This window comes from Theropithecus gelada, chromosome 1 (genome assembly GCF_003255815.1).
Source record: "Theropithecus gelada isolate Dixy chromosome 1, Tgel_1.0, whole genome shotgun sequence".
Lineage (NCBI taxonomy): Eukaryota > Metazoa > Chordata > Mammalia > Primates > Cercopithecidae > Theropithecus > Theropithecus gelada.
This window is the reverse complement of record NC_037668.1, coordinates 163953358-163976454: the sequence shown is the minus strand read 5'-3', so window position 1 is coordinate 163976454 and position 23097 is coordinate 163953358. Positions and strand designations below refer to the sequence as shown.

At 45.3% G+C, this 23097-nt stretch overlaps 1 protein-coding gene across 2 annotated transcripts in view; it reads left to right on the top strand.

Annotated features, from left to right (window-relative positions):
* The window catches only part of NAV1 (neuron navigator 1), a 174729-nt gene that overhangs the window by 132671 nt on the left and 18961 nt on the right, over window positions 1–23097 (top strand). The window contains exons 8-17 of one of the 2 annotated variants that reach the window (XM_025370894.1): window positions 799–840; window positions 1903–2051; window positions 3938–4108; window positions 5212–5264; window positions 6028–6051; window positions 6163–6240; window positions 9260–9343; window positions 9944–10055; window positions 19199–19320; window positions 20101–20109. In XM_025370894.1, coding sequence (XP_025226679.1) covers window positions 799–840; window positions 1903–2051; window positions 3938–4108; window positions 5212–5264; window positions 6028–6051; window positions 6163–6240; window positions 9260–9343; window positions 9944–10055; window positions 19199–19320; window positions 20101–20109 — 844 coding nt within the window. The remainder of the gene's footprint in view (window positions 1–798; window positions 841–1902; window positions 2052–3937; window positions 4109–5211; window positions 5265–6027; window positions 6052–6162; window positions 6241–9259; window positions 9344–9943; window positions 10056–19198; window positions 19321–20100; window positions 20110–23097) is intronic. The other variant, XM_025370900.1, reaches the window with a different exon arrangement.

Sequence of the window (23097 nt, the reverse complement as noted above, 5' to 3'; positions counted from 1 at the left end):
ATCCATCTAACAACTGGTTGTGGAAGGGAAAAAAAAAAAGGAGGGGAAGTTTCATCTTGTTGCTCAGGCTGGAGTGCAACGGTACAGTTTTAGCTCACTGAAATCTCTGCCTCACAGGTTCAAGCAATTCTCCTGCCTCAGCCTCCCAAGTAGCTGGGATTACAGGCACTTGCCACCATGCCTGGCTAATTTTTGTATTTTTAGTGGAGACCAGGTTTCACCATGTTGGCCAGGCTAGTCTTGAACTCCTGACCTCAAGTGATCCGCCTACCTCAGCCTCTCAAAGTACTGGGATTATAGGCGTGAGCCACCGCGCCTGGCTGCCCAAAATATTTTCTTTTATTTCACATCCTAGTTTTCTCCTCCCTTCCCCCTACATGCCAAGGTTATCAAACTACCTATATGGTAGTTTTTACCTACCATAATATGATCTATTTTTTTGTTTTTGAGATGGGGTCTCACTGTGTTGCCCAGACTGGACTCAAAACCCCTTGGCTTAAGCAATCCTCCTGCCTCAGCCTCCCGAGAGCTGCGACTACGCCATAATATGATCTTTTAAATAGCTAACCATGCCTTAATTTCTAATCGGAGAAAAAGCATTTAATATTTCAGATAAATTTCCCAAGTTGTAAGCCAAGAAGCAGGCTATAGCTATCTCTTGGTTTCTAGAGCTAAAGGGAGTCATAGTTTGATGTCCTGCGTCTAGGGTCTGCATACCTCACAGCAGTGGTCCTAAACTCTAGTTCCCAAGATGGACCCACATGCTTCTCTCTCTTTCTCTTTTTTTTATCTCCACAGTAACCAGCGGGATCGGAACACTCTTCCCAAGAAAGGGCTCAGGTAACCCTTTAATGTGTTTTTTCTTCCCTATAAATTGGACTCCTGGTATGTATGAAAAATCATATCTCAACCTGTCCCAGGCTCCAGTCATGAATTTAGTCACCCTTTTAGCTGAATCATTTGTATGTGGTCCCATACAAGTACCACCTAGCACCCTGCCCAAGCTTAACATTACGTGAGTCAACTTTTACAGTGAGTGTTCTTTTTTTGGTGACAGGGGAGAAACAAGTCTGCACACGGGAGTCATGCACTTACCTGTACTAGCCTATGCCATCCCAATCCTGGCTGAGCTTCATCTCAGTAATTTTCCTCCCTAAAAGTATGAGAGAGAACAGCCTGCCTCTTTGGTCACTCAGCTGGGCTAGGGGCAGGACCTACCTGGTCATCCATTGTTCTGACAGCATTGAGTTGTTATTTGGGTGGCAACTATTGCAACTTTTTTTTTTTTTAGACAGTCTCACTCTGTCACCCAGGCTGGAGTACAGTGGCACAATCTCAGCTCACTGCAACCTCCACCTCCCAGATTCAAGTGATTCTCCTGCCTCAGCCTCCCAAGTAGGTGGGGTTACAGCTGTGCACAACCATGCCCGGTTAATTTTTGTATTTTTAGTAGAGATGGGGGTTTCACCATGTTGGCCAGGCTGGTCTTGAACTCCTGACCTCAAGTGATCCACCCATCTCAGCCTCCCAAAGTGCTGGGATTACAGGCGTGAGCCACTGTGCCTGACCGACTCTTGCAACTTGAAAGCCCACACGTGGAATCATAAGACTCTGTCCTGAACTTCTGAGAAGTTCTAATGCCTCCTCCATCATTTCTGCCCCCACCTCAGGAACCCTCACGGGAATACCTGCTAAGCCTTCCACACCCTCTGGATGGTCTGGGAGAGGAAGCTGAGTTGCCACCTCTTCCTCCCTCCTTGAGCAGCCCTGACCCCTTTCTCTTTTCCGTGTCCTGCTTTCAGAATCTCCTGGCTCCAGCCTAGTTCAGACACCCTCCGCACCAACTAAACCTCTGACCGCACTTGCTAGTCCCAGATTGAATACTTCTGCTGCCTCCTACAGGTACCAGCTTCAGTCCCAGGAGGAGACCAAGGAGAGGCGACATTCCCATACCATTGGTGGGCTGCCTGAATCCGATGACCAGTCAGAGCTGCCTTCTCCCCCTGCACTTCCCATGTCTTTGAGTGCAAAGGGCCAACTTACCAACATAGGTTAGTGTTTTCAGTCACTCACTGTGGCATGGTGTGAAGCAGGGGCCACCTTGCAGGGTGAGGCAAGGCAGGTGGGCTTTGGGTTTTATCTCATATTTGACTCATGCTCTATTGGGTTGTTTCATGGTGCCTCAGTTTATCCACCCTAAGTAAGACTGAAGGTAGAGTACTTCAAGATCCTAAACTGAAAAGTTGCCCCTGGGCACAAGTTGTAGGATCCTTTTAGCATCAGAGAGCCTGAATGGTGGCATGGAAAAGCTGTAACCCAAAGCCCAGAGATCAAACCAGTGCAAGAGCAGGCATATTGAACTGCCAGAAAGGAGCCACCACACCCAGTGCTCCTAGGGCCAGCTAATGAGAGGGCAACACTGAAATGTCAGGCCGATGGGGAGGAAGGAGGGAAAGGTTGTTGATTGCCAAGGACAAGATCTGCCTCCAAACTCAGCCAAGTCCAGATTCCTCAACTGCTCTGGCTGAGCCCAGTCCATCCTAACCCTGAAGGCAGGGCTGACTAAGATGTGTCCTGGCCACACCCTTCCTAAAGCCTAGGGAGAAAGGAGAGCTAGGAAATAAGGAAGTGACTTGGAGACAGGGAGGAGAGGAAGCCTCATACAGTCTGGCCTAGCACAGAAGCACACCAGCCCCAGTTCTGGGAAGCAGTACGCCATGATTGACCTACTAGGAACCCATTCAGGAACAGTGCCTGGGATAGGCCTGTTATCTGCTTGCTGCATCTCTTTAAATCCATCTCTTCTTTCAGCTGAGTAAAAGAAATCAGTTAATAAAAGACAAGGACCTGTAACACACCCATGCAATGACTGTGGGGAATTTGAGGAAAGACTAGGAATTGGGATCACTTGGCCTAGGGAAAAGAACCATTCTTCAGACAGGATCATCTGGCCTCTGAAGGGCTACTAAATGGAAGATGGGGCCAGCTTTTTCTCTATCTCCATTGAAGACCAAATAAGAAGAATTGCATTTGTGCTGTAGAATGAGGGGCTGGGCTAAGCAATAATTACCTTAGGAATTTGAAGAAGTCAACAGAGAGGTGTGCCATCTTCTTCTGCACAGGTCTTTATGGACAGATTAGACATCCACCTGCCTGTATGGAGGCAGAAGAATAGACAAGGGAGCTCCTTGTGGGTATGAAACCCTGAAAGGCTGTAATCCCAACAAGGGGCAAAGGGGTAAGGCATCTTCAGGTTAACAGGATTCAGCTGAGCCCAGCTTCAAAGCACATTCCACAAGCCTTACCTGACACTTTCACCTGCTCTGTCCATCTGACCTTCAAGCCGGGGCAATGCTAGGCAAAGAGGGCCATGTTTCTTGATGCTTTAGAGCCAACCCAGTCACTTAGAGTGACACTACTTTGTGGGGAGATTCTCATGCCCTTCCACAGTGCCGAGGCCACTGAATCCTGTAGCCCAGCCCCCTTCTCTAGCTGGTTCTTTTTCATCATTCAGATCTGGCTCTTGGTTTGAATTTTCAGTCCTCCTGAGCTGGCAGTTTTGTTTTAGAGAACCACAGCATCTCATTTTCATCAGCACATCCGAGTGATGTGAAGGTCTCGGAAAAGCTGCCAGGCCCCCAGCCTAACCTTCAAAAGCAACAACTCTGAGGCAGGCAGGGTTGAGGGAAGGTCTTTATTCCAGACAGCAGGGTCCTTCTCCATTAGGGCTTGATCTCCCCAGGAGGGACCCCGCTCCTAACCACCAGCTGCTTGCACACTCCCACCACTGCACCTGCCCCTTCCTCTCCTGCCCTCTCCCCATTTGCCTCTCATGCTCCCGGTGCTCCATCCCCCAAGGGCCCGGAGAGCTGATGACCCTGCCTCTTTTCCTGCCCTCCTGCTCCCTCTCCTATCCCCCTTCCCTCTGTCCTTCCAGTGAGTCCCACTGCGGCCACCACGCCAAGAATCACCCGCTCCAACAGCATCCCCACCCACGAGGCGGCCTTCGAGCTGTACAGCGGCTCCCAAATGGGGAGCACCCTGTCCCTGGCCGAGAGACCCAAGGGAATGATTCGGTCAGGATCCTTCCGAGACCCCACGGATGATGGTGAGACTTCATGCCAGCGCGGTTCACGCTCATTCCAGCTCTGCTGGGTCCCCTCACCCACCACCTCCACTCCCACCACTCCCACCACCACACACACACATATGATTCACAGAACATCAAGTTGGGCCATTTCAGTTTTTTCTCCCCATCCCTTTGAAGGGTCTGGGGGCCCAGAAACCTTGGGTGGCACACCTAGCACTGGGGCATTGGGATGGAGCATCCATCACTGGGGCTGGGGGAGGGAAATTGAGCATGGAAGGGTTAAATGGCACGCCTCAGGATGCTCTGAAAACCACAGCTTCTCTCCTCCTCATTCTAGCCATAGTCTTTCCTCCCCACAGTCTCTCAAATATATGAAAAGAAAACAGGACATAATAGTAGCTCTTAATAAATCCTTACAAATAATTAGGCATCTCATTCCTCTTTCAAAAATGTTCCAAAGATGAGCACCAGGGAGGGCCATCTGATTGTTGGTGGTGATCTGGGTGTTACTATTGATCAGAGCTAGAAGACCAGGCTTATGGCAGCTTAGATCTCCCATTATTATTTTCAAGATGGTCATTCCAGGAGGCATCTGCTGCAGACATGCTTTAGTTCTCACCGTAGGTTCTACTGAATAATCAGAATGACTATTCCTCACTTAAATATTGTTTTCATCTGAATGATCCCCAAGATCCTAAGTACATCCCCCAGTACTGAGAGGAGGAGGCGCGGGCAGAATTGCAGTATTTGTTCTGAGCAAATCTGATGAGAAACTCCCCTCTCCTGCGGCTAAAGTGCTTTCCTGACTGGGAAGATAAGATGATGACTATCCATGAAAGTCTCCTTTCCCTTCTCTGAAACCCTGTGCCCCTCAGAGCAGACTGAGCAAGGGACTGACATACCCAGGCTGCCAGAGAATGTAGGCTGAAAGAGGAGGCTAGCTCGACTCAAGACCTTGCTTTGGGCTCTTTTGATGCCAGTTGGGTTCCCTACTCTGTTCTTTCTGTTTGCTCCAGATGCCCTCCAGAATCATAATCCAAAGTCTTGCCTCAGGGGGTCTTCCAAAAACCCCTTGTCCCTGGAACCCACTGTTAACTCTTTGTGTTCTCCTTCTCTTTCAGTTCACGGCTCAGTGCTGTCCCTGGCCTCCAGTGCCTCCTCCACCTACTCCTCAGTAAGAGCATTAACTTCTCTTCCCCTCTCATCCCCTCTCCTCTACCATCCCATGCTCCCTAGAACCTCCTTGGAGTTGGATAACTGGGCGGGGAATGGGGGCACTGCTCTCTCTTCACTGTACCCATTGGGGTGGGAGTGGGGGAGGCACGTAGAGCTTGTAGCACTGACTTGGGTGCCTCAGGACCTCCATGGTCTTTCTGACCCCGCCACCAGCTCCTGAGCAAGTCTGGTGATTTTTGTTGCCCTCCTTTGAAAAATGGAGAATCCCCATGTTAGCAAGCCCTGTCTGTGCCATGGTAGATGGGAAGCATGTATGGCAAGGTGAGATGAATAGGTTTCTAGGACCCAGACTCCAGAACCCTAGAAGTGACCAAGTGTTTATTGTGGGGCGCCAGCCACAGCATTTGGCTATTAGGCATTTCTTGATTCATAGATTTATTTTGCCCCTAATTCTTTACTCCAAGTTGCTGGCAATAACTGTTAGTTCTCAAACCGACCAAAGTCTCATTTCCTAGCCTTTTTGGCAATGACAAAGTTTGCTGGAGATGAGCTCCAAATAAATCTTTTATTGAAACCCTAGTATAGATCTGAGCCGAGTCCTGTGAGGAGCCAGGGCCAGGAAACAAGAGTTTCAGCCTCTCTGCACCTCTGAGTCATGCTTCTTCACATTTCCTACCCTGCCACCGGGACCTGACTTCTTCACCTCCATAGTAACTACTTCCTTTCTCTCTCTTTCTCTCCTTCTGTGCTCCCTTCTTCAGGCTGAGGAGAGGATGCAATCTGAGGTAGGGTGCAAAGCCTTTGTCTCTGCTTGTTAACATCACTGCACCCCATTTTCCTTCCAAATCTTATACAGCTTCTGTAGCCAGTAGTTTGTGTTTCTCTTCCTTTTACAGCAAATCCGGAAGCTTCGTAGGGAACTGGAATCATCCCAGGAAAAAGTGGCCACCTTGACGTCTCAGCTTTCTGCCAATGTGAGTGCCATGAAGTAGGGAAAGATCAAGGCAGTTATTCTGACCATAGTTAGACAAGTTCAGCCAAGGGAGGAAAATTCCTGGTAAGGTATCACCTGGACTGAGATTTCAAGGGCATGGGTCTTCTTCACAGCTTTACGATAGAAGACTAGGGGATTGTTCTTCCCCTTCTCTGAGGCTCAACTTTTATGAAGAACCATTTTGCTTCCACTCTAATTAATAGGTATGGATGAGTTCATGTCTGATGGGCTGAGCTCCCTAGAGAAAGAGAAGAAGATTGATTATCAGTGGTTCTGCATGGAGGCAGAAACAACCTTGCCATTGGTCATGGACAAAAGCAGTTATGGATTATAATTATGGGGCTCTTAGAGCCTTTCCACTGCCCTGGGGGGTGTTCATGTCTTTGTTCATGCCACATAACTGTGCAGGCACATAATTGGTCTTTAGAATTCTGTCTGGTGACCACGACACTACTGAGAAACCTAACTCCCATTCTGGTCTGACTCCTTCATTCCCAACTGCCTTTTCTGAGTAGTCTCCTTGGGCAGATGGTAGAAACAATCTGAGGTTCAGGTTGAGAGCTAGAATTCTTTGTTTCTACCCTCAGTACCTCTGTTTAGAATGAGTCTATTTCTTTAGGCCTTAGTTTTTCTACCCTGTGACATGGGGAGAAATGAAGCCATCTCCTCTAACCAGGCTGTGGTAGTTTCTCCCCTGTGACTGAGTTGCAAACAGAGAACATAAGAGCCATTTTCCCCCAAAGCTGTAAACAACAGCTGAGCCGGATCTGCAGGAGCTTTCCAAGTGTTTGCACAAAAGTAACCATGTCTGCAATTTCCGCAGTAGTTTCTGGTTTTCTCTCTGCCCTTCCTCTCTGGGGAACCCAGCTGTCAGGCCTGGGGTCTATCCCTCAGAATTAGGTAGAAGAATCTCCACCAAGATTCTGAATGTTTCCAACACATTTCAGCAGCAGTTCCCTCGCCACACTAGTTATTCTCTTGATTCTCTTTTCCCAAACCCTCAATTCATAGGTTGTACCAGTTTGTTTGAAGCTCATGTTAAGCACTCTTTCCCACTCTTGGGGGACCCATAAGAATTGTAACATAAACAAGAACCATCTTTTCTCTCCCTTATGCCACACCCACCAAAGCAAAAGGCCTGGGTCACGTCCTGCACACCCCAGGAAATTCATGTCTGGGAGATGCTGGGGGGGAGAGGCGCCAGGGAGGCAGAGAACATTATTATGTCTGATTCATTTACACTGCAATCTGTCAGCCACCATGCTGTCAAGGCTGGGCTGGAGCCAAGAAATTGAATTTAGAGGGTGATTTTTCTTAGAACAGGAAGTTCCATTTGGCTAAGAGAACAAACTAAACACCCAGACATGGTGGGTTCTGCATCTTAAAGGCAGATTTTTACTGAGGGTCAGAACCCTGCCCTCAAGCAGGAGATGGGATGCTGGGACTCTAGGAAGGTTCCACAGCTCTCTTCAGGATTCCCTGACTACAAACCAAACTTCTGTCATGTTCCATGGAACTTCCTAGCTACTGAAGCTGAGGGCACACCCTAGACGGAGGGTCCCAGACCACTTTACCCCTCTCAAATGCTAGCCTTTCTGCAGCACCACTGCTTAGTGCTGAGGTCTTACAGGTACCCTAGTCTGGGGTTGAGATTAGGGGAAGGGTCAACGTAGGGAGAGGAAGTGTAGGGGAGAGGGGGGAGGAAGCCCAGCCAGAGCAAAAGGGGTCCCCTGGATGGGGAAAGGCAACACAGAAAAGCATACAGGGGTTCTTGGGGCCTCTCGTGAGTAGTCTTCCAGGGACTACAAGGAGTCTACAAGCAGACACACAGGGATGTAGAGAAGCAAACCAGAGAAGACCTGAGGTCAAGAAGACAGATGTTCCCTGCACAGTGGGTGAAAGGAAACTGCGCAGGTCGTGACATATTATAATCTCCTCAGAGCCCAGGTCTTGACAGATTCATAGTAAAAGTGCAAGAGGAGGCTCTAACGGTACCAAAGGGATTGCCTCTAGCCCTGGTCCTATGAAGTAGGCTCCGAACATGTGGGGCAGTAGATGAAAACTAGAGTTGACCCAACAGGGAGGGAGAATTGTAAGCCAGCAGGAGTCGTGAGAGTGCCACCAATTTCCTAGAGCTCTGCATGAAGGAGCTGCCCAGAGTATGCCCACTTCTTGCTAGGGTCACCAACTTGCTCAGATAGTCTCAGGATGGCTATTTCTCCATCCCCAAGTGCTCCCCTTTCTAGCCCCCGGCCTCATTCCCTTCACCTTGCCTATACATCTTGCAGCCAGTTGGCCAACTAGAGGTCAAACTATGCCAAACCAAGTGGCCTTAGCTCCTCCACTCAGCACCTTTCGGAACTAGCCTGCCTCTTACCTAGAGAGCCCTTTGGTATCCTTCACTCCTCATGAAACAGACCTGACACCTAGTGGCCAAATGGTGGAATGCCCCTGCAGTTTCCTTCCAGCCCTGTAAACCCGGAGAATCTGGGAACAAGGAGCAGATGCAAAGCAAGAAAGGGTGAAGCAGTGAAGTAGCAGAGGAGGAAGAGATGCACCAAATAATTTCTGCCAGGAGATTATTTGGCATGGGGGTTGGCCCACTTCTCAATGCAGGAGTTAAACCAAAATAATAGGAACGACCCCAGAGGCTATGGCCTGCCTACCAAGTTGGCCACACCAAATATCACATAGAGCAGAGGGATAGTCCTACCTCTGGTAGATGATGGGTTTTAGATCTCAAGTCTCCAAGAGCCTCCAAAAACCTGCCCTACCCTCAACCTGGCTTCATTATTCGAGAAGCTAATTCACACCAGAAAATGTCTTTGATTTCCCCTTTGTCTGCTCAGGGAAGTCAATATTTTTTAACCACCAAGAGGCTTGCCAGCACTGGTCAGCTCTGAGATACAAGAAATCAGTTAAAACTATTTCCCATTGTCAGTCATTGCCTCTCACCCAGCCTTATGCAACTTAGCAATCTCTTTTTGTGTTTGTTTCAGGCTAATCTAGTGGCTGCTTTCGAGCAGAGCCTGGTGAATATGACATCCCGCCTGCGACACCTGGCAGAGACGGCCGAGGAGAAGGTGAGAGGCCTGGGAAGGGGAGGGAGGGAGGGGTGGGTGCGGTGAGGGGGTTCTCCTGGACAGAGAGGCTGAGGCTGACCTCTTCTTGCTCATGGCTGCCAGTTTCTCCCCACCTCACTATCACCCTGGATTCTCAATCTGCCCCCAATACAGTGTGAGCATATTCCTTATCCCAATTCCCTGCCCTTCTCTGTAAGTTTCGTAGAATTCCAATGCATCACCCATTGCCTGACACACCATAAGGGCTCCTGCTACTCCCAACTAATGATGCTGTTTTCTTTTTTTTTTTTTTAAGACGGAGTTTCGTTCTTGTCACCCAGGCTGGAGTGCACTGGTGCGATCTTGGCTCACTGCAACCTCTGCCTCCCGGGTTTAAGCGATTCTCCTGCTTCAGCCCCACAAGTAGCTGGGATTACAGGTGCCTGCCACCACGCCCAGCTAATTTTTGTATTTTTAGTGGAGACTAGGTTTCACTATGTTGGCCAGGCTGGTCTTGAACTCCTGACATCAGGTGATCCACCCACCTCGGCCTCCCAAAGTGCTAGAATTATAGGTGTGAGCCACCGTGCCCAGCCAACGCTGTTTTCATTTCTCTCTTAGGACACTGAGCTGCTGGATTTGCGAGAAACCATAGACTTTCTGAAGAAAAAGAACTCTGAGGCCCAGGCAGTCATTCAGGGAGCCCTTAATGCTTCAGAAACCACACCCAAAGGTAGGACATCCAGCCACAGATTGAGAGGGAACAGGGGTGGCAGGAAAGGAAGAGTATTACAGATTTTTATCTGGGCCTATAGTATTCCAGGTCCTATATCAAATCTCTAGAAGGTGAGGGCCTTTAGATACCCTTTAGTGTGATGTCTGGACTGGTCAGTGAGGAGTACCAGGGGCATGACCCCAGCTTCCCAAGGGATGAAGGCTAGTAGAGGAGACCTGTAAGCCCCAGGGGTCCTCTACTTAACCTTTACGTCAGGGCCAAAGAGCCATCAAAGCCCATCATTAAAATAGCCCTTAACATTTTTATGCAAATGTATTGTGTGTCCACACACATGCACATAGATACACACACACACAATCTAATTTGATCCTCACTTTAGTTCTCCAAGGGAGATGCAGTCTACTCTTCCAATGAAACAACTAAAGTTCACATAGGTTATATGGTGCTGAAATGGCAAGTTAGCCTGGATGTTTAGTCACCAGTCAAGCTTTGCTACGGAAGTCAAGATGGATGGGAGTCTGATGCCACAAAAATCTGTGGTCTCTAACTCCAATCAGGTCTTCAAGATACCTTGGCAGTTCTCTTACTTGTCCACAGTCAGTTTTCTTTTTTATTCCACTATCAGTGATTCCCAGCTTTCATTGATTTTTTCAAGCTCCTCATTTCCCCACTGACTTGCCTTACTCTGAACATAGCCTTGGCCCCCTCTTTAGTTAAGAAAATGAACATTTTCAAGAGAGAACTCCATTTACTCTTCCCCACTGATGTGTTTATATTCATCCAATACTTATTTGTTTGTCTCCATTTTGTTGGAAGGATCCATCCCTTCTGGCCAAGAGTGACCACTTACCTAATGTTTTGGGATGCCCTCTTTAGCAACCATACAGCCCCCCTCCACGCCACACATGCCCTTTTCTACCTCTCTGATCTCTTAGGTTCTATTCATTCCTTCTCTGCCTATAAACCTGCCAAAGGCTCTTGTATCTTAAAGGGGAAGGATGTATCAATCTCTGTTCTAACTATAATCTTATTTCTTTCCTTCCTCCAGTCGATCCTACCTTTCCACCTCCCTTTCACACTTAACCCCACTATAATTACGCTTCTGTTACCATCATTCTACCAAAAACACTTTCACTAACATCACCAGTGACTCCCATTTTTCCAAAATCCAACTTACAAGTTTTAGTACTTATTTTACCTTTTTTTTTTTTTTTTTTTGAGTCAGAGTCTCACTCTGTTGCCCAGGCTGGAGTGCAGTGGCGCGATCTCAGCTCACCACACCCCCTGCCTCCCAGGTTCAAGCAATTCTCCTGCCTCAGCCTCCCGAGTAGCTGGGACTACAGGTGCGTGCCACCACGCATGGCTAATTTTTGTATTTTTAGTAGAGATGGGGTTTCACCATGTTAGCAAAGTGTTTTCAAGACTCATCCATGTGGGGCGTGGTGGCTCATGCCTGTAATCCCAGCACTTTGGGAGGCCGAGGTGAGCGGATCACTAGGTCAGGAGATCGAGACCATCCTGGTTAACACAGTGAAACCCCGTCTCTACTAAAAATACAAAAAATTAGCCAGGCGTAGTGGTGGGCACCTGGAGTCCCAGCTACTCAGGAGGCTGGGGCAGGAGAATGGCGTGAACCCAGGAGGCGGAGCTTGCAGTGAGCTGAGATTGCGCCACTGCACTCCATCCAGCCTGGGTGACAGGGCAAGACTCAGTCTCAAAAAAAAAAAACAAAAAAACAAAAAAACAAAAAAACAAAAGACCCAACTAGGTATCTATGTTGTATCATTCCTTTTTGTGACTGAGTAATATTCCATTGTGTAGATATACCACAGTTTGTTCAGCCATTCATCAGTTGATTAGGTAGGCATTGAGTTGTTTTCACTTTTTGCCTATTATGAATGATGCTGCCATGAACATTCATGTACAAGTTCGTGTGTGGACATACATTTTTAGTTCTCTGGGGTATATACCTAGAAGTGGAATTGCTGGGTCATATGGTAACTCTATGTTTGACTTTTTGAGGAATTGGCAAGCTGTCTTCCAGAGCAGCTGCACCATTTTACATTCCTATCAGCAGCATATGAGGGTGCCAATATATCCATATTCTTTGTTTTTGTTTTTTTGAGATAGAGTCTCGCTTTGTTGCCCAGGCTGGAGTACAATGGTGCAATTTCGGCTCACTGCAACCTCCGCCTCCCAGGTTCAAGTAATTCTTCCGCCTCAGCCTCCCAAGAAGCTGGGATTACAGGTGCCTGCCACTACGCCCAGATAATTTTTTTTTTTCGTATTTTTAGTAGAGACAGGGTTTCACCGTGTTGGCCAGGCTGGTCTTGAACTCCTGACCTCCAGTGATCCACCCACCTCGGCATCCCAAAGTGCTGGATTACAGGCATGAGCCACCACACCCAGCCCTATAGCTCCACATTCTTGCTAACACTTACCTCTTTTTTGCAATAGCCATCTTAGTGGGTGTGAAGTAGTATCTCTTTGTGGTTTTGATTTTCATTTTCTTTATGGCTAAGAACACTGAGCATCTTTTCATGTGCTTATTTGCTATTTGTATGTCTTAATGGAGAAATGTCTATTCAAATCCTTTGCCCATTTTTAAAATCAGGTTGTCTTTTGTTGTCGAGCCTTAAGAGTTTTTTAATAATTCTGAATATTGGACCCTTATCAGACATATGATTTGAAAAACAGTTTCTCTCATTGTATGGGTTGCTGTTTCGCTTTCTTGAAAATATTATCTGAAGAACAAAAGTTTTCCATTTTCATGAGGCATAATTTATCTATTTTTTTTCTTTGGCTGCTTGTGCTTTAGGTGCTGTATCTAAGAAATTATTGCCTAATCCAGGGTCATGAAGACTTACTCCTGGGATTCCTTCTAAAATTTTTTTTTAGTTTTAGGTCTTTGTTCCATTTTTGGTAAATTTTTGTACATGGTATGAGGTAGACAGTCCAACTTCATTCTTCTACATGAGGATATCTAGTTGTTCCAGCATAATTTGCTGAAAAGACTATTTTCCCCCCCCTGAATTGTCTTGGCACTCTTTAGGAAATCAATTGACCATACATATATGGGTTTCTTTCCTAGACTTTCAGTTCTATTCCATTCTTCCATATGTCTATCCTTGGCCAGTACCACATGGTTTTTATTACTGTAGCTTTGTAGTAAGTTTGGAAATTGGGAAGTGTGGGTCCTCCAACTTTGTTCTTTTTCAAGGTTGTTTTGGCTACTCTGTGTCCTTTGCATTTCCATGTGAATTTTAGGATTCGTTTGTTAATCTCAGATTGAATTTTCCTAGGGATTGCATTGAATCTGTGTATCAATTTAGAGAGTATTGCCTCTTAACAATGTTAAGTCTTCTAATCCATGAACAGGCATGCCTTTATCTAAATATGCTTTCATTTTTTTCAGTGACATTTTGCAGTTTTCAGTATATGAATCTTGCACTTATTTTGTTAAACTTAGTTTTTATGCTGTTGTAAACGGAATTGTTTTCTTAATTTCTCTTTTGAGTTATTGATTACCAGTGTATAAAAATACAATTGATTTTTTTGCACATTGATCCTATATCCTGCAGACTTGCTGGACTCACTTATCAGTTCATTTGGTTTTACAATCTCTTCTTAATCTGTATTTCTATCCATATCAGTCTCCTGAGTTCCAGACCTTTACTTCCAACCACGTCTGGATGTTTCCACTTAGTTGACCTCATAGAGATATCTCTAACTTAATATGTCCAAAATTAAAGTCATCCCCTTCACCCCACTTACAAATACACAAGCCAACCTTTTCCCTTCTGCAGTTTGCGCATCTCAGGTATTATCATTTGCCTGGTTGCCCAAGCCTCTAATACGAGAATCATCTTTGATTCCTCACTGTTTCACCCTGTATAGTCAGTTAGTTCTAACTCCTACGTAGATCTCAATTCTATCCCTCTTATGTATTGTCACTATCCTGGCTCAGGTTTTTATCGTTCTTCTCCTAGAATATTTCAATAATTTCCTTACTGGTTTAGCTGTGCTCATTCTTCCAGTGCTTTCCTTGCCCTCAGAGTAATCCAATTATGTCAGTTAAGATCAGAAATTACTCCAGGCCAGGCACAGTGGCCCACGCTATAATCCCAGCACTTTGGAAGGCCAAGACAGGCATTCACTTTAGGCCAGGAGTTCAAGACCAGCCTGGGAAACATAGTGAGACCTCATTCTTTAAAAATTAGCCTGTAGTCCTAGCTACTCCAGAGGCTGAGTCTGGAGGACTGCTTGAGCCCAGGAGGTAGAAGCTGCAGTGAGCTGTGGTGGTTGCACTGACTCCAGCCTGGGTGAGAGTGAAATCATGTGTCGTAAAAAAAAACACACACACACACAAGAAATCATTCTAATTTGAATATGGACTAGATATTATGTGAAAAGAATTACTGTTCATTTTCTCTCTCTCTCTCTTTTTTTATTTTATTTTATTTTTTATTTTTGAGACAAAGTCTCACTCTGTTGCCCAGGCTGCAATGTGGTGGTACAATCTCAGCTCACTTTAACCTCCGCCTCCTGGGTTCACGTCATTCTCCTGCCTCAGCCTCCTGAGTAGCTGGGACTACAGGTGTGTGCCACCACGCCTGGCTAATTTTTGTAATTCTGGTCTCGAACTCCTGGCCTCAGGTGATACACCCACCTCAGCCTCCCAAAGTGTTGGGATTATAGGCATGAGCCACCGTGTCCAGCCACTGTTCATTTTCTTAGGTGTGATAATAGTACTGTGGGAGAATGTTCTTATTCTTAGAAAGTACATCCATCTCCAAAAAAAAAAAAAAAAAGTATATTCTGAAGTCTTTAGTGTCAAAAGATGTATTCTCTGTAACTTATTTTCAAATTGTTCAAGAAACTGTATGTGTGCGTGCATGTGTGTATGTAGAGAGAGAGAGAGAAAGCAAATAAAACAAAATATTAACAATTGTTGAATTAGGTGGAGGGCATATGGGTTTTTCTGTGTGTAACCTGCTCTTCAAACATATATTTGTTGAATGAATGAATTGTGCTTTTTGCTATGAGTTTTCTTGTTATCCTCAGTTCATGTTGATCCAGGCTTAACTTGGTCAGGTGGATTTCTAGGAATATTCGAAGAATCAATGCTTAGGCAATAATGCCTATCTTTATTTTATTTTATTTATAAATAGATAATAAATATACATGGTACAAAATTCAAAATGCACAAGAGGTTTCTTAATTTTTGAAGATTGCTTGATTCTGCAACGTATCATTTGCTCTTAAAAGTACTACATAGGGTCGGGCGTGGTTCCTCACGCGTATAATCCCAGCATTTTGGGAGGCCATGGTGGGTGGATCACCCTAGGTCAGGAGTTCGAGACCAGCCTGGTCAACATGGTGAAACCCTGTCTCTACTAAAAATACAAAAATTAGCTGGTCATGGTGGCAGGTGCCTGTAATCCCAGCTACTCGGGAGGCTGAGACAGAAGAATCGCTTGAACCTGGGAGGCAGAGGTTGCAGTGAGGCGAGATCACGCCATTACACTCCAGCCTGGGCAACAAGAGTGAAACTTCGTCTCAAAAAATATATACTATAGAGTGTATTTTTTAAATGCAATTGATATATCCCAACTAATTGAAACCTCCAAATAACTGATAGGCAGATGCACATACTTTGCTACCCTTTATTTTTATTTATTTATTTATTTATTTATTTATTTATTTATTTATTTGAGACAGGGTCTCACTCTGTTGCCCAGGCTGGAGCACAGTGGTGCTATCTCAGCTCACTGCAGCCTCAATTCCCGGGGCTCATGTGATTCTCCCATTTAAGCCTCCAGAGTATCTGTGATTAGAGGTGCACAACACCATGCCCAGCTAACTTCTTGTATTTTTAGTAGAGATGGGGTTTTGCTATATTGCCCAGGCTAGTCGCAAACTCCTGGACCAAGAAATCCACCCACCTGGGCCTCCCAGAGTGCTGGAATTACAGGCATGGGCCACCATACCCATCCCCTTTATTTTATTTTTAATTAACTAGTTTTAATTAAACTAATTTTTATCATAAAAGCAATGGATGTTCTGAGGGGGAATGTAAACTAGGGGTTGGCAAATCATGGCCCATCAGCCAAATCTGGCTTACCACTCTGTTGGTAAACAAAATTTTATTGGAAACACAGCCACACTCATTAATTTATATAATATCCGTGGCTGCTTTCAGGCTACAACAGCAGAACTGAGGAGTTGTGATCAAGACCCTATGGCCACAAAGCATAAAATATTTACTTTCTGGCCCTTTACAGTAAATGTTTTCCAACCACTGAGATAAACTATACAGAAGGGTATACGGTGAAACATAAAATCCCTCTCCCTGAGTCACCCCTCCAAATCCCAATCCCCAGAGGTAAGTACTGCTAATAGTTTTAATCTTTTCCAGAAATAAATATCTGTGTATATACAAATAAACATATATGGATACATACATTCATTTTTACATAAATGAAGATTTCTTTCTAACTTCAACTTGGCATATCCCCGTTTTTGTTTGTTTGTTTGTTTTTGTTTTTGTTTTGTTTTTGTTTTTGTTTTTGTTTTTGAGACAAGGTCTCACTCTCATGCTGTTGCCCGGGATGGAGTGTAGTTATACAATCTCAGCCCACTACAACTTCCAACTCCTGGGTTCAAGCGATCCTCCTGCCTCAGCCACCCAAGTAGATGGGACCACAGGCGTGTGCCACTACACTTGGCTAATTTTGTAATTATTTGTAGAGATGGGGTTTCACTATGTTGCCTAGGTGAACTGCTGGCTCAAGCCATCCTCCTGCCTTGGCCTCCCAAAGTGCTGGGATTACAGGCATGAGCCACCACACCCAGCCTCAGCATATCCTCTTGAGAATTTCCCATGCTTTTTAAAAATAACTGAAGTACTCTAGTGTCATTAACTGGGTATGATAATCGTACAAACGGTTTTCCACATGCCTTATGAGCTTTGTAGTTCCAGCATCAGATCCTAGGATCTTGTTTTCCCTGTAGTATCAAGGGAAAATTAGAGTTTAAAAGATAATTTCTGATCATGGTGAGAGTGAGGAAAATAACCAAACCTTACCCACATCTCCTTCATCTAACAGGTTTTGTTTCTAGGAGAAAATTGCAAATAGTCACTTTACTACTCCCCTTCCTCCAGTTTAGTTTCCCTCCATTTCCTCTTTTTCATTGTTAACATAGTAAGCTCTGTTTAAAAATTTTTTTTTAATAGACACGAGGGCCTCACTATGTTGCCCAATCTGCTCTCAAACTCCTGGGCTTAAGTGATCGTCCTGCCTTGGCCTCCCTGAGTGCTGGGGTTACAGTTGTGAGCCACTGAGCCCAGCCTAAAAAATCTTTGCCATCACACCATAGTTAGGCACGATGTTTGCATTGGACGAGGTTGAGTGAAATGTGCAGAGGACCTCCCTGTGCATTTCTTTGCAACTTCCTATGAATCTATAATTATTTTAAAATAAAACGGATTTTTAAAATCAGATAATATTTTGCCTTAGATTCAGAATTTCTGTTCTCCATTATCTATGGCACAGAGGCAAATTTCCTTTAAAAGACATTGAGGGGGCCAAGCACAGTGGCTTATCCCTGTAATCCCAGTACTTTGGGAGGCTGAGGCAGGTGGATCACCTGAGGTCAGGAGTTCGAGACCAGCCTGGCCAACATGGCAAAACCCCATCTCTACTAAAAATACAAAAATTTGCCGGGTGTGGTGGCAGGAGCCTGTAATCTCAGCTACTCAAGAAGCTGAGACAGGAGAATCGTTTTGAACCCAGGAGGCAGAGGTTGCAGTGAACCAAGATCACGCCACTGCACTCTAGCCTGGGCAAGAAGAGTGAAACACCTTCTCAAAAAAAAAAAAAAGAAAGAAAAAAAGAAAAGACATTGAGGGGCTGGGCGTGTTGGCTCATGCCTATAATCCCAGCACTTTGGGAAGCCATGGCAAGACGATCACTTGAACCCAGCAGTTCAAGACCACCCTGGGCAACACAGCAAGACCCTGTCTCATTAACTAAAAAGAAAGAAAGAGAAAGAAGTCCAGGCGCAGTGGCTCATGCCTGTAATCCCAGCACTTTGGGAGGCTGAGGCTGTGGTCAGGAGTTCAAGAACAGCCTGGTCAACATGGTGAAACCCCATCTCTACTAAAAATACAAAAAAATTAGTGGGCCTGGTAGCGGGCACCTGTAATCCCAGCTACTCGGGAGGCTTAGGCAGAGAATTTCTTGAACCCAGAAAGTGGAGGTTGCAGTGAGCTGAGATCATGCCACTGCACTCCAGCCAGGGTGACAGAGCGAGATTCTGTCTCAAAAAAAAAAAAAAAAGAAAGAAAAGAAAAAGGAAAAAAGACATTGAGAACTGTCCCTGATCTGGCCTGAGCCTAACCTCACCCTTACTTTTTTCTGTACCCCCACACATGCCCTCTGCTGCTTCCATTCCAGACTACCCACAGTTCCTCAAAGCAAAGCCAGTTCCCTGGACAGTGCCTTTGCTTGTACCTTTTCTTCAGCCCTAAATACGTTTTCCAAAATTCCCATCTGAAAAATTTCTATTCTTTCAGTTCTCAAACATCTTTTGCTAATCCCTTCCTTCCCTGTTGTAGAAAAGTAGATTATTTTTTGTGCCATCACAAACCTTCTCAGAAAGTGAAGATTTTCTACCCACCAGATGAGAAAACTGAAGCTCTTTCAGGTGGAATGCAGAGTACATGGCTAGTAATGTACTTGGCTAGTACATGGCTAGTCCTTGGCCTTGGACCACCAGATAGCCAAGTATTGCTAGAAAAATCATGAAAAATGGTAGGTTGATGTCTCCATAAAGAGGGCTGGCTTTAGTTAAGTCCTTAGACTGATTCAAGCTGAGTTCATGACTCCATGCTAACTTCTGGTTCTTGAGAAAAGGAATCATTTCTTATTTAATTCTTACCTTTTGCACTTTTTCTATGTTGAAACATGATTGGGACTCAATAAATGTTTGCTGAATGAATGATCCAAAAAAATGAATAATGTGGATTGAGGAGTTGGTTGGTTCTCCTTTCTCTTATCTTCTGCCACTAGACTTGCCTGAAGTCTCACGTCCTCTCTAAATCTCTTCTGTTTTTTCCCACTTGTACTTGGCCCTAGAACTTCGGATCAAGAGACAAAACTCCTCAGATAGCATCTCAAGCCTCAACAGCATCACTAGCCATTCCAGCATCGGCAGCAGCAAGGATGCTGATGCAAAAAAGAAGAAAAAAAAGAGTTGGGTAGGTAAAGGTTTGGGGGGTGGGGAACTAGGTAGAACCGTGGTGGACCGCCTTCACCTCGGCATAGGGATCAAATCCTTCTGGGATTAACCAAGGTGTAGTCCCGTCTAACACTGAGCCCTAGTGTGATGTCCGCTCAAAGCACGGTCTCCCAAATTCTCCCTTCCCTCAATCATTCCCTACTTGTCCCCAAGGCCACCCCTCTGACCTTTATATATATGTATCTGCTTTCTTTGGACTTTCTTTGGGCTCTCCATTTGGTTAGGCCAGATGTATTTGGCAGCAGAAGGATGATGAGGAAATACTCAGAAGGAAACATCTTATCAGTTCCGTTCCCCCGATTCCCCCACTCCCTTCTATACTATGGAGAGATTTTATGAACAAAGCTGTTCATTCTAGACTCCTGGAGGTCATTTCTTTAATTTTTGGAGATGCTTTGTGGAGCTTTCCAGATTACTTCAAAAGACTCTTTATTATTACCTTTGGTAGGTCCAGAAGTCATTTTTGTGTGTGTGGTGTTTTTCCCTTGCATAATCCTAAACTGACCTTTCTGAAATTCTTCAGGCAGGTCTAGACAGTCTCAGCCCCTCTTGCTGACTGTGGTAAGAAAGCATCCCCAAGTGGACATGTCCTGCTTCTCTGTCCCCTGTTCAGTAAGACACTTCCCCAGACCTTTGTATAATGCAGACAGGTACCAGCTGTGTGAAATGAGTGATTAAGTGTTGATTCTTTTTTTTTTTTCCTTCAAAATGCTGACTCCAAATCCCTATTTTTTTCCAGGTCTATGAGGTAAGAGACCCAGTTCCTATCCCCTTATTTTCTCTTTCCCTTTGCCATACCTTCCCTATTTCCAGAGCAACTCCCTTCCCCTAAAAACAAAAATGAATGACCACTCATAACACTAACTGTAACGACCACCCAGAGTTCCTAACTCACTCCACTGCATGGTCCATCCACAGCTGCCCCATGTGAGGACAGAGGAGTGGTCTGGTTGGGGGCCAAATGGGAAAGTCAAACAAAATTCAAATATATTCCCTACTATCTTCCCCTGTTACAAAATTGGCCTGTTATAAAAAGCAGTTAAATTGAGCTCCTCCTATCCAGAAAAATGAACCTTCTTCTTTTTGGTTCCATAATACCTAGAGACCTAATGTGGAAGAGAGTCACTGGATGAAAGTTATCTTGACTACAGTTTCCACAGGCCAGTTCAGCCTAGGTCTTACCCGAAGATTTAGCTCTAGAGTAGGATGAACCAGAGATAGGTGAGGGATAGAGACCAGGAGGGCACACTCAAGTCACCCCAAAGCCTAAAACTGTCTAAGCATTCTTGGAGTTCCCAAAGACATTTCAGGGATGAGAGTATAGTCTAAGATGAACAGAAAATGCATCCAGAATTTCTGTTACAAACCCAGATACCTGAGGTCCACTCTAACCCTACCCCAGCATTGTGCTAGGTGTTGTGAAGGATATGAAAAATAGAATCTATAATCTCGTCATTAAGGAGCCCGCAGTATTACTGGGGAGACCAAAAAAATTATACATATAAAATTAATAGCAATCCAACTGTGCCACAATGCTTATTCGAGCAGTAAGTGCTAAGGGAGTTCACAGATGACGAGACGGTGATTACAATAGGCAGGGAAGACTTCTCAAAGGAGGTAAAAGTTAAACTGAGATGGAACTGTGATGGGTAGAGAGGAATGTGTTGGGATGCTTTCTACATAGACACTATTCAGAAGAGAAGCAATGGAAGATGGAGAAGGCCAGGTTAGCTAGAGAACTGACTAAGTAGGGTATAGTCAACATAGGAAGAGCCTGATACTTATTTAAATTTGATTTTTTAGATTAACATTTCCCAAAGTGTGTTCCACTGATTGCCAGCCCATTGAGATGCTCCTTAAAATGTGATACCATTGACTGGGCTCGGAGGCTCAGGCCTGTAATCCCAGAACTCTGGGAGGCTGAAGTGGGCGGATCACTTGAGCTCAGGAGTTCAAGATCAGCCTGGGCAACATGGTGAAACCCCGCTTCTACTAAAAATGCAACAATGTACTGGGTATGGTGATGCGTGCCTGTGGTCCCAGCTACTTGGGGGCTGAGGTGGGAGGATAGCTTGAGCCTGGGAGATTAAGTGAGCCAAGATTGCATCACGGCACTCTAACCTGGGTGATAGAGTGAGACCCTGTCTCCAAAGAAAGAAAAAAGTGATACCATCATCAAATAAATTTGAGAAGTACTGCATTTTCTCTCTCTCTTTTTTAATTTTTTTTTTTTTTTTTTGAGGCAGAGTCTCACTCTGTCACCCAGGCTGGAATGCAATGGTGCGATCTTGGCTTACTGCAACCTCGGCCTCCCGAGTTCAAGCAATTCCCCTGCCTCAGCCTCCCGAATAGCTGGGATTACAGGCATGCACCAACATGACCAGCAAATTTTTGTATTTTTAGTAGAGACGGGGTTTCACCATCTTGGCCAGGCTGGTCTCAAACTCCTGACCTCAGGTGATTTGCCCACCTCCGCCTCCCAAAGTGCAGGAATTACAGGCATGAGCCACTGCGCCCGGCCTAAGTACTGCATTTTCTACATCTGCACAGAAAAAGTTCTGAGATATCCCCTAGCAAATAATCTTGTTTCATTTTGCTTAATCCATTGTTCCCTAAACTCATTTAACCATGGAACCATTAGCCACGTAACACCAAACATCTCCCAACAGTTCTGGCTTTGGGAATACTGAACTACACATATTCTCACTTAGGATCTTATTGATCTTAGGGGCATATGCTCCAGGCAGCTTGTCATAGGATCTCTTTATACACACACACACACACACACACACACACACACACACACACACAGCATCCCATGAGGCAGTGGTATGGAGAAACTTCACTGGATTGAAAATTAGGAAGCCTGAGTTCTAGTCCTAAGTCTTACGTCAATTAGGTAGTTTCAAGCAACTCAACTCTGGCCTTTTCAGGCTCAGTTCTTCATCTCTGCAGAGAACTGAGCTTTATGGTATTTTGAGCCCTGACTGCTCAGTGATAAGAAGTCACCTGGAGCCAGCCAGCTGCACACATACTCATTCATATCTCCACCACAGCCAAGTTGGTCCTCTTTATGTCTTGCCTGGTGGAAACCCCAAGACGCACCACCCACCAGCTCCATCTATCACCTGACGGCCTTCCTATGTTCCAGGAGAGACACTTAGAAAGTGTACCCTCAAATTTTTCCTTCTTTTTTCTCACTGTCCCAAATATCTGGTTTGCCTTTGTCCCCTATAACCTTTGACCCCTCCTTTACTCTCTGCCTCTTGCTGCCATTTCATATTTGTGTCCCTGTGTGTATGTGTGTGTGTATGTGTGTGTGTGTGGTGTGTGGTGTGTGCATGCTGTATGGATGCATGTGGATGGGTATGGGACAGGACCCTGGTTTGCATCTCTAGCTCACATCCCTAACACCCAAGCTCACCAACATCAAGATCAAACAAGCTACGGTCAGATTATAACACCCTAAGTACTCTAAGGAAATGCTGGGAAATAGCCCTTCTTCTAGGACACTGGAAATCATAGAAAATGCTTATGTCTGGCTGTTTTAACCATTCTGTGATGTCCTGGGCACAAGAAATACTAACAGAAGCTTGAGCCCACTGCCTTCTCATGTTCTCCACAGAATCATATTGTCAGTTTCTGGTTGATAGATGACTAGATGAACAGATTCTGGGCTGATGAGCCCTAGTCAGAGGCATCATGAGGTGGCATCTGAGGCCCACAGTGAGCTAGG